The 11174-nt window shown below is 44.0% G+C and overlaps 1 protein-coding gene across 1 annotated transcript; it reads right to left on the bottom strand.

Moving 5' to 3' along the window:
* On the bottom strand, positions 1 to 9037 carry LOC110544885 (3 beta-hydroxysteroid dehydrogenase/Delta 5-->4-isomerase type 6-like). Its single transcript, XM_060393342.1, has 3 exons — positions 8947 to 9037; positions 2410 to 2592; positions 1 to 1231 (listed from the first exon to the last, which is right to left on the bottom strand). The coding sequence occupies exons 1-3, from the start codon at positions 9035 to 9037 to the stop codon at positions 420 to 422; spliced, it is 1086 nt and encodes a 361-aa protein (XP_060249325.1). The 3' UTR covers positions 1 to 419.
* Positions 9038 to 11174: the final 2137 nt, after the last annotated feature.

Genomic DNA, 11174 nt, shown 5'->3' with positions numbered 1-11174 from the left:
TTTCTGATCCAGCATGGCCATGTTTATTGACAGAAAAATGTCTACAGATGAGCTATTAACACATGTTTATTGTTTCTTTCACTCAACTTCATAAACCAAAGCAGAATTTTTAAAGATGAGAAATGCTGTTAATGGGGAGATGACGCCCATGGAGAGAACTCTTGAGCAACGAGAAGTGCTTGGTAGTTAGGAACCAGGAGCTGAGGCACAATGGCCTGTGTGTCTCTGGGCAGGTGTTTGGGGAAGAAAGCTTGTGGCTGGGTCAGTGCCTGGCAAGGATTCTGGGTACTTTAGGAAGACATTAAGTTGGCTTCTATGTCAAAGGGTGGCAATAGGACCTGGGTTGTGAGTGTATCCTTTCTGAGGACCTGAGGATAATTTCTGATAACACCCAGGGCCATGTCCCTGCCATCTTTACATCACCGAGTCTTTGAGTTCATTGTCTCTTTGTGCTGTTCCACTAGTGTCCTGATCCACTCTGAGGTTTTCTGTTTGGCTTCCTCCCAGGTGACACACAGCTCATAGCCGAGATCGTGCTGGGCTTTCTTGTAGGAGAAGGCGAACATACTGTTTAAAAGTATAACCAAACGGCGGTTAAAGGGGGGCCGGTAGTTGTAGACTGGACGCAGCAGGAAGCTCACAGTTTCCAGCAGGAAGGCAAGCCAGTAGAGCAGGGGCAGAGATAGGCTCCAACTGGAATCAGGGCAGAGGCCCCATTCCTTGCTCACGGCATAATTTAAATCATCATAGCTTTGGTGAGGGGTGTCATCTGAGATGTAGTAGAACTGTCCTTTGATGCTGGGGGACTTCTTGGGGTCTCGTAGGCCCCTGGCAGCCAGAATGTGTGCCCAGGCAACGTTGTCCACATACACTGGGTTGGCTCTAGAGAATTTGCCAGTAGTATCCAAAACACCCTTATTTTTCAGAGCACAAATTACTGTGTCATAAAGGAATGAGCTTTTTTCCCCATAAATGTACATGGGCCTTAAGGCACAAGTATGTAAAGTACCACCATTTCTCAGGGTACACCCATTGGCTGCCAGCACTGCCTTCTCAGCCATCTTTTTGCTGTATGGGTATGGATCAGACCATATACTTTCTAGATTGTCTTCTTCATGGCCATCCAAGATGATCTGCTTGTAGGAGTTGGGCCCTGCCACCTCAACTGAGCTGGTGAAGATGAAGACTGGCACACTAGCTTGGACACAGGCTTCCAGTAGGTTCTTGGTACCTAATCATAGACAATGCATTGTCAGTGTCAAGAGATAAGCCAGGGGCCCAGTGTGTGCACAGCTTCAGGATTATTCTTGTCTTTTTGCCCAACAATACAACGTTTAGAGATTACAGTTCATCTTCCCTACCTGGACTCAGCTACCAAGCTGTTCCCAGAAGACAACAGGTGGGTTCCAGAGAGCACGTATCTCTAGGCTTTTGTGTTCATTGCCTTGTGGATATGTGCAAGCGTGAGTGTATGTGACTGAGTGGAGTTTTCTTTATTATTACTTTAAAATGCTTTAAAGCTTCTCATTAATCTATTCCTAAAGTGCCCATGAAATAAGTATAATTTTATGCATATCAATTCATCCATGATTTTTAAATTATAGAATCGGATCATATTCTTTTAGATTGTGAACGAGAATAGTTCTTTTCACCAAGATTCATTGAAGAATTAACATCATTCAGGCTCAAGTATAGTGTGTACAGTTGAAATGCATGTTACGTAACCATTTCATAGGTACAGCTTTTTGTTGTTGTTGTTATTTGATAAGAATCAAAATGGGCCAAGGACAACAAGTCTGACTCAGGGAACAGATGGTTATTGGGTTTGGGGAGATGTAGAGATACAGCTGTATTCCTGATTGTATGCACAATCTTTAAAACATTTTTGGTTCTATCTATGACTTCATTTTACCTGGTTATATAAAGTAGGGGTGATACATATTCCTTCTAGTTTCATTCTGGAACCCAGCACTGATATCTGTTGCTCTTAGTAGTAAACTAAAAGGGCTTGTGAGCCTCCTGCTGGGCATTCTTGTAAAGGCAGGACATTGTGAGGTCCTGAAGACAGAACAGCCTGCAGAGCAGGTTCCTGCAAAGTCTAGGCAGAAAATGGGTGGGTTCTTGTCAACTGCTTGGAGTTGGAGTTCAGTCTCCTCTGCATGGAGGACAACAGAAGAGCTTTTCTTGAAGGTGGAGTGACATGGCTGTGGCCTTACATCCTGGGTTACCTACTTTCTAACTGCTGGGCCTTAGCCATGAAATAGCAGTGATCTCTTCCAGCAGGGTATGGTGAGCTGAGGCATTAGACTCAGAGAATGGCAGGTATTCTATGGTGAGAGCATTCCTTCCCAATCTGTGTTAACATTTTCAACCTCCATAATCTCACCTTCTCCTCTGCAGATACTCTACCTTTCAGATTGACATCTAGCATGGTCTGTCTGGGAATGACCCCTGAGACATCAATGACAGCAGCGGTGTGGATGACCACAGAGATGCCCTGGCAGGCTCTCTTCAGGTACTGGGCATCCAGAATGTCTCCCTCCAGCACTGACACCTTTGTGTTTGTCTTGAGGTCTGTGGAACACAAGGCAGGTCATTGAGAAGCTCTTCTCTGGGCTAAGATGTTCCCTGTACACAGGTGTTGACTACCTATGTCATCAAGAATTGTCCAGGAAGACACACATGGTATGTATCTGTATAAGCACATTTCAGTTACATAGTCCAAGATAGACAAAATCCAATTTACAGACCCAAGAATATAAGTTACAAGGAGGACCCAAGGAGGATGCTTAAATCTCACTCAGAGTGTGAAATAGAATAGACTGGAGAAGTGTCTGAAGAGACGGAACAAGACAAGACCCTACCATAGCTGTCCTCTTAGAGGCTCCACCCAGCATCAGATGAAAACATATGCTGAGACTCACAGGAAATACTGGGTGAAGAGCAGGGAAAGTGGAAAATTGGGAGGAAGGATAAAAAGACCTTTAATTGCCAGCTCCACAAGAAGACTACCAGAGCAAACTAAGGCCCCAGAGGGGCTTTTGGGGACTGAAACACCAACCACGGATCACGTATAGACTGGACCTAGGCTCCCTACACAGTTGTAGCAGATGGGCAGCTCAGGGTTTGTGTGGGTTACCTGGTAAGGGGAGAAGAGGCTGTCTCTGACATGGACTTTGTTGCCTGCCTGCTCTCTGATCACTGCTTCCTGTCAGGGCTGCCTCACCAGTCCATGGGGAAGAGGATTCCATCAGTTCTGATTTGACTTAATGAGTTGGTGTGTGTGGGTATGTATGGCTCCCCTTATCTGAGGAACAGCAGAGGGAGAATAGGTTTATAATGAGAAAGCTTGAGAATGAGAGCAGAGGAGGGAGAGGGCTATGATCCCAGTGTAAAATGAATAAAGAAATTTTCAAAAGAGAATTGTTCTAGGGAGAAACCGGTTAGAGAGGAAGGCTGGAAAGAAGGGAAAACATTGTTTCTTTCTTCAGGAAAGCAAATCAGCTTAGGAAGCTGTCAAATGTGCCTGGGACATGCACTTGTTCAAGAGAGTGCTGGGAAGTTCATCCATCCACAAAGTGACTCAGGAGGTAATAGAGAGGTGGGGAGAAGTGGGTTAGCAATCAGAATGTCTGTCCCAGGATTTTGATGAGGAACACATTTCTAGCAGTGGCAGCAGAAGGAAGACTCACAAATATCTATCTTGTATGTTCCCCTTGCCAGAGCCTGGTATTATCTGGTCTCTGCAGGGCCCAAAAGAAGAGTTACCTCAGAACCAATGGCTTGGCTTCAGTGACCCAGGGAGGTCAGAAGCTCTGGCAACATGATTAGGATGGGCCCAAGTTGGATATATCAGAATATCTCCTGTGAGACATTATCAAGAGCAGATGTCGATGCTCTAACGGGCTTTCTCAGGACTTCCTTGTACCATCTATTCCAAGGCCCTAAATACACTAGCATGTTCATGTTCTTCTGGACTCAGCACATAACACTGCCTAATATTTTGTCACTTAATTTGCAAAATGAACTGTTTGCCACACACAGTCTTTGCCAGTACTCTACACTTGCTGTGCTTCATAATTCAAACCCAGCTTCAAGACTATGCTTCTTCCTTTCCCACACTTCCTAGAGACTGGTCCTGTGTGCCCTGCTTAATAGATGAGCAAAGTGATGCCCAAGGAGCCTGAGGACACAGTTATTCCTATACCTACTGAGGACCCCTTGCTTGCCCTTTGCTACACCTGTGCCATTAGCCTATGCTCTGGCATTGCTTGGAATCAATTTTTCAGGGACAGATTAAGGACATTCAAGTGACCTGAAATTGTCCCTGAAGCCAAACAGTGAGAAAGACAGGAGAAATCCAAGGCTAAAGAAACATCTCCAAGTGACAAAAATAGAATGGCTTTCCCCTAATTCAGTACTCAGCATACCCAATCGAAGCCCCTCCTCTCACCATGCAACTCCCAGAAGGCCCGGAATTAGAAAAATGTAAATTTGGGGCTGCTCAGAAGTTATTATCTGCCTGAGGGTTGAATTCTATTATCATGATCTGATCACCCCACTTCTTCCTTTTTCTTCCTTGATACTGATGATAGACCTGTAGTAACTCCCAACCAAAAAAATTATTTTCAGTTGCTACTTCATGACTCTAATTTTGCTACTGTTATGAATTGTATTGTAGTATCTGGTAGGTAGGATACCTGATATGAAGTCCCTCTAAAAGGTTAGTTAAAGCTCAGTGGTCTCGTGACCCACAGGCTAAAAACCACTGTTCTAGACAGACTGTTTCAGGGATGTGGCTGTGACAAGAGGAGAACTCCAGACCTGTAGTGAAAGACTCTCATCCATGAGCTCTCTTGGGACCCTGAGGTCCTAGGAGAGGGCCTGTAGAGAGTGGTTTGGTGGAGCCATAGCTGCAGCATGATCTAAGTCGTCCTTATGTACAGATAATTGCACAGCAACCTCGTGGGGTGGTGCAACTTATGAGCTAGATTAGAAGGAGACCCCGGTAAACACCACCACCCACCGGATGTGAAGATCATAACGGCTGCAGCTAGTCTTCCCGATCTCCACCCCAGTGTGTTTAATCTAGCTGTGGCATTTGTGCAAACCAGTAAACCTTTGCACTATTCCTCTTCAGAAATAGACGCTGGAAGCTTTAACTACATCCCAGGAACGTTACACACAGCTAAGGAGTTATCACCCCAGTTTGCCCCACAGGCCAAGTTGACTGTTGAACTCTGCCAAGACAGGGTAAGCAAGTCCTAAATGGTTTTGCTTCACATATACATTTGTCAAAGATACCGGGCCAGAAGGCTGAAGATGATGCTCCACCATTATAGAGAGTTTTGGGTGGTTGTTCAGGTAGCAAACTGTCTCTGTCAATTTCTATTTTTAGAGCCTACTGACATGTATATGCTGTTTATTTAGGGTATAAATTTTATTCCTTCTTAAGTCTCTGATAGTGTTGAGAACCGGATGGTCTTTGTTTTACAATTAGCTTAGCTGCTTACAAATTAAAAAGGTGTTTTAGGTCTAGATAGATGTTTTTAGGTTGATAGACACAAACTCTAAAAATAACTGAAGCACAAACCTCAGACCCTCATAGATAAGATATTTTTCTAAGGTTGCCAAATGCATTTAACTTAGATATTATACATAAATAGTCTTACCTATTTTAAAAATGTTTCCTAATTTTTTTATTGTAAATTGAGGCCTTTTTATTTTGATAGAAAAAGGGGAATTGTTGGAGGTTGGTCTGAGGTGTGTTACTGGCCCTCAAGATCTGGGTACAGCTATCCTTGTTGTATAAACCTACCTGATTGGCTGCTTAAACAGCCTATACCTCGGCATGACAGAATGGGGTAGGCATGGCTAAGGTTCCCATGCTTTGGAGCACAGGAGATTCACGGGAAACAAATGGACAGGAAAAGAAGAGGAAGGAGGACACTGTGATGGATTAGCATGGAGAAGAAACCACATAGGTTGGGAGGAAGGACTCTAATAAAGGCATGAAAGGGCCCAGATGAAGAATAAATGCAAGTATTTATAAGATTACGGGTAGAAGATACTTCAGATGAGGATGATTAAGGAGAATGTCATTGGATGGGAGCTGGGAGGTGGATGGTGAGGTTATTGAGACTGTGTAGGTGAAATATCTTCCTGCCCCAATGTAAATAAGGCAATTATGAAAACTAACAGGTATCGTATTATTTGTGTTAATAAAGTTAAATAATACTGCCACAAAAATTATGGGCTACTACTAATAATAGAAAACATTACATATCCCAACTCTTAGTTTTTTATTTAGTACAACGGAGGTGCCAAAACATCGAGCACCTGTAGAGGTCACTTATAGGTGGAATCAGCTGGAGACCATGTGTGCTACAAGTAGCAAAGCCATCTGCATAGCATTGCCCAACCCTGTTGCAGCATACTGGACATGGAGGGCAAAAGTCTTTCTTTACAGAGATTGTCTCCTTTCATTCTTGCCTTTTGCAAGTCATGCAACTCATTTTGGACCCGATTTAGATATGTGCACAGATTTTTGGTACAAGGTTCTCAGGTATTCTTCTAGAGTCTAGAAAGACTTGTGGCAGGATCAATAAGTTAGTGAACAAGTACAGTCATCAGGAAGTGTGAACCCCTCAGCCTTTATTTAACTTTCTCCAGCAGGCTGGAGAGTCCTTGGGAAAGGTAGCCTGAAGCAAGAGGACATGTGTGAGGAGCTGTATGAGACAAAGTGAGGTGTGCTGCAGAAGGGCTAGTCCTCGAGGAGCCTTGATGTAGATGGAGTGTTTTCAAGTGATGGTAAAGGATGGTTTTCTCCCTCACTGCTTCCCTTCTTCTCTCCCTCCCTACATATGGTCCTCTCTCCCTCTTTCTCTTTTGACCATAGACTTCTAGTGGCTTTCTGTTCTTTGATTCTCTTCAGGGTTTTACAACTGTCTCTTGTGTGTTTTGAATTTATAAATATTTTAACATTAATCAGTTCAGTACACTGTATTCACTTTGTATCCCAGCTGTAGCCCCCTCCATTATCTCCTCCCAGTCCCACCCAACCCTCCCTCTTCTCCCCCTATACTCCTACTTTTACAACTGGCTCATGTTAATCAGTTCTTGAAATTCCCTTGTATATTTATAGTCAAAGCATTCTGTCTCTTGTCCACCCTTTCATCTTGTAACAGCTATTTGATAACATTTGTTTCTGCTGGACACCGTTTTTCTGTTCAGTTACTCAGAGTAGCTTGCATTGTCAGACAGTGTTGACATAGTAGTGATGTATGACATATCTTCTCAATACAAAAAGAGGAAAATGACACTCAGCATATTTGTTAGGTTATAGCAGTTAGTTATAGAGAAGTCATGGATGATTTGTAGTGAGAAACATTGTATAGTGAGGGAATAAGTAGCTCAGAAGAATGTGTGAGCAGAAGACACATCTGTTGAGAGTTTCCAAAATGTGAAATTTAATTTCTGGGGTAACATGTTTGTGGTCCTGGGTGCAAGTTTAGACAAAGAAGCAGACAAGTTAGGATAGACCCTTGTTCCCAGCCTTGAGGCCCTTGAAAGGCATCATTGCTTGGCAACCATATCAGATGGCCAGCCGTCTCCCACAAAGCTAGCCCCTAGCTTTTGATCAAGGTCACATATTCCTGCTACTAGGAAAAAAAAAAAACAACCAAGGTGTGCTAATCATGTCCCCTCCCTAACAGGAACAGAGATGGGCCAGGACCATTATAGCCTTGGTGCCTAAAATAAACAAAGGCTTGAAAGTTCCAGGCTTGTTGTATTGCCCTTTAAAAACCCTGTTCCTCCAGACCTAAGAGCCACATATCTCTCTTTATCCACAGAGATCTTGCACCTGAGCTTGAGCTTGTATTAAACCCTAATGTGTTCACAGTGGAGTTGATTCCTGGTGGTCTTTGGGGGTCAAGTGAACTGGGCATGAGAAATGAGACCATCCTAGACTAGAAAGCAAAACAATTAAATCTTGAATGACTTCCAGATTAGAAAGAAAAACAACTGGGGCCACAGAACCTTGAATAGAGATCAGACCTGATGACCCTCCCTAGAGGACAGAATGAGCTTATTTTGAGAACTAGGGAACCTGGGGCAGGGTGGACTGCTCTTGGAAGAAACCACAAGCTGCCAGCTGCAAAACTGTTTTTTATGTTATCTTTTGGCTGACCAGTCAATGTAAAGAAACATGTGTGGTCTGGTTTTTAGGTATAAAAACTCTGTGCTTTGTATTCTCAGGGTTGTCTCCCACCTTGAAGGGGTGACTCCATCGCAATCAAAATAAATTTATGCCTCTTGCTTTTGCATTGAACCACAGTCTCTGAGTCTCTTTAGGATGGGAGCAGTTCCTGCATAGGGACTGCAGGTTTTACATGTGGTGTGTTGGCTGGGAAACCGACGTGTCCCTTCCCTGACTCTTACCAGACTGGGCTTGTAGGTTAGGCCTGAAACAGGTTAGTCTTTTCTATTTGTCAGATCTCTGTTTTACTCTGTTTCTGCATAGGTGCCTGTCTCAACTTTCTTTGTTGTTTGCTTAAGCCATTGTGGTAGACGGATGCTTCAGAATATCGCTTGGCTGGGAAACTGGAGGACGCTCCAGATTCCCTTTGGGAGGTTGGCTCTGAGATAGTCCTCTTCCAGTTTGATTTTTGTAGAGAACGACAGCCACCAGGCAGCCGTCCTATCAGGGTATTGTGGTACCACCCACAAGGGCGTCCTTGTTTGATTACTTGCCTGATTCTTTTTGTTTCTGTTGTTGTTGCCTCTCTGACTTTTTTGACAGATGATTTCATTATGGGACAGACTGTGACTACACCCTTATCCCTCACCCTTGACCATTTCTCAGAAGTGAGATATAGGGCACATAACCTCAGTGGAAGTTAGGAAAGGAAAGTGGCAAACTTTTTGTTCCTCGGAGTGGCCTACCTTTCAGGTTGGATGTCCACCGGACAGCACCTTTCACCTTGATATGATCCTTGCTGTTAAGGCTAAGACCCTCCAAGCCCGAGGGGGTCATCCTGATCAAGCACCTTATATTCTAACCTGGGAATACATTGTTCGCCACCCTCCTCCTTGATTGTGCCCCTTTGTTCCTTCCAGAGGGACTCCTTTGACAACTGTTTGTGCCATTAAGGAAGAAAAGTGCTCACTTCTCCAGAGGCAGATCTCCTCCTTTTTGACCTTCTGCCCCCTTATCCACCTGCCATCTCCCCTGCCAGTTCTTCTGCTATTTTTCCCACCAGACCTCCAACTGTTTTCTCTGTCAGTCTTCTTGAAGGCTGTCAGTTCTCCTGCAGGGCCTAGGGCAGGGCATGCATGCAGTTTTTCCAGTCCTCTTATAGGAACTTCACCAGGAGCTGCTAGTCCCTCAGCACTGCCGCAGACACTGCCAGAGGTCCTGCTGCAACTAATGCCTGATCTTCAGAATGAAGATTGCCCAGCAGCTGGAACACAAAGAACAGCTCAGCCAGACTTGGTGGCCCTCCCAATACGAGCTTATGGGTTCCCTGATAAGCATGGGAATCAACTCCTCCAATACTGGCCTTTTTTCCTCAGCTGATCTCTACAACTGGAAGGCCCACAATCCCCCTTTTTCTGAGAATCCCCAAGCTTTAACTTTTTTATTTGGATCTGTCCTCTTCTCTCACCAGCCCACTTGGGATGGTTGCCAACAGCTTTTATAGCCTGATTACTGAGGAGAGGGGATGGGTCCTTCTAGAAGCAAGAAAGAATGCCCCAGGGGAGGTTGGGAGGCCTACAGTTCTCCCTGACAAGATTCATGATGGGTTTCCCCTCTCATGTCCTAACTGGGATTACAATACACCAGAAGGTAGGCAGTGCTTGAAGGTCTGTCACCAGACTCTGATGGCAGGTCTCTGTGGGGCTGCTCAAAGACCCACTAATTTGAATAAGGTAAGAAATGTGATCCAGGTGCTAGAGGAATCTCCTGCAGCCTACTTAGAATGGCTGATGGAAGCATACATCTGGTTTACTCCCTATGACCCTACTTCAGATGAGCACAAGGCAACAGTGGCTGTATCTTTTATAGATCAGTCAGCTAGAGATATTCGTAGAAAACTTTAAAAATTAGAAGGTCTTCCAGATAAGTTGTTGAAGGATTTAATGCAAGGGGCAGAGAAAGTTTTCTATAGTCGAGAGACAGAAGAAGGTTCCTGAGTCCTAACCTTGAACGATGACAGTGATTAGGTGCCACACCCACTCCTGCATCGCCAATGTAGCATATCAATAGATTGTGCTACAGGGCGAGAGACATGCTTTCTTCGGAAATTCACTCCCTGGAGGCCACTGGCAGGTCTTTCTGACCACCTAAGTAAAAAAGATGCAGTCTAGGGTCTCTACGCTTTTTCGGTTGTGGTTGTGGGGCTGGATTAATGAGTTTTTTTATATTTCTCCATGATTCCTGAAACAGCACAATTAACTATTCAAGGAAATATATTCTTGATAGATTACCAAAAGCTTTACCAAGAATAGGGCGGAAGAAAGTAGTTTTAAAAGAAGTAATGAATTAGATTTAGTATTAAGAGCATTATAAGAATAGTGAAAAATAATAGGCTCCTTTTTAAGAAGAAATAGCATGAGAAGTACAGCTGGTGGGAGTTTCCCCTCCCTTCAGTGCCTTGTTCCTAGGGAAGATCGTAAATCTTTAGCAGGACATATGAGAGGATGGTTAACAAAGGTGTAATTAGATTTTGATACAGAAAAAGATTTTGGCAGGCATCTGACTTAGCTCCTGACTTTCCTCTTCATTGGTTAGCAATAATGAAACTGCATTTGAGGTTTCTTTCCCTTTGTCTGCTTTGATCAAAAGTTTGCAGGCCGAGATTTCTTGTGGGCACTCCCCTATGTTAAAATGTAAACTTTGTATTCTTGGTAAAAGTCTGAATGTTCTGGGAAGTTTGCCAACTTTAAGGTGCCTTTTCGTTAAATCATTATAAAAGTACTAGCTTGATTTCAGAAAAGTGCAGCAGAGACAAAACCATCAAGGTGTCTCTGTCTGTTAATTCATCACCGAAACCGTGTCTTCCTGTCCAGAGCCTTGTTCCCCATGGACGCAGGGAATCCAACTGGGCTGGTCTGTGGCAATTAGGGAAGACAGGGTTCGTCTCCCTCTCCGAGACTAGGGTAACCCTTAA

This window comes from Meriones unguiculatus, chromosome 10 (assembly GCF_030254825.1).
Source record: "Meriones unguiculatus strain TT.TT164.6M chromosome 10, Bangor_MerUng_6.1, whole genome shotgun sequence".
NCBI lineage: Eukaryota > Metazoa > Chordata > Mammalia > Rodentia > Muridae > Meriones > Meriones unguiculatus.
The sequence above is the reverse complement of the archived record's forward strand: the minus strand, read 5'-3'. Positions and strand labels throughout refer to the sequence as shown.

Coding starts and splice junctions, on each gene's coding strand:
- LOC110544885 (XM_060393342.1), bottom strand. CDS start 9,037: ATGACCCCCTCGGGCTTGGAGGGTCTTAGCCTTAACAGCAAGGATCAT. Junction 2,593..8,946: donor GTGGACATCCAACCTGAAAG/GTAGGCCACTCC, acceptor CTTCTCAATGAC/CTGCCTTGTGTTCCACAGAC. Junction 1,232..2,409: donor GCTAGATGTCAATCTGAAAG/GTAGAGTATCTG, acceptor GTCTATGATTAG/GTACCAAGAACCTACTGGAA.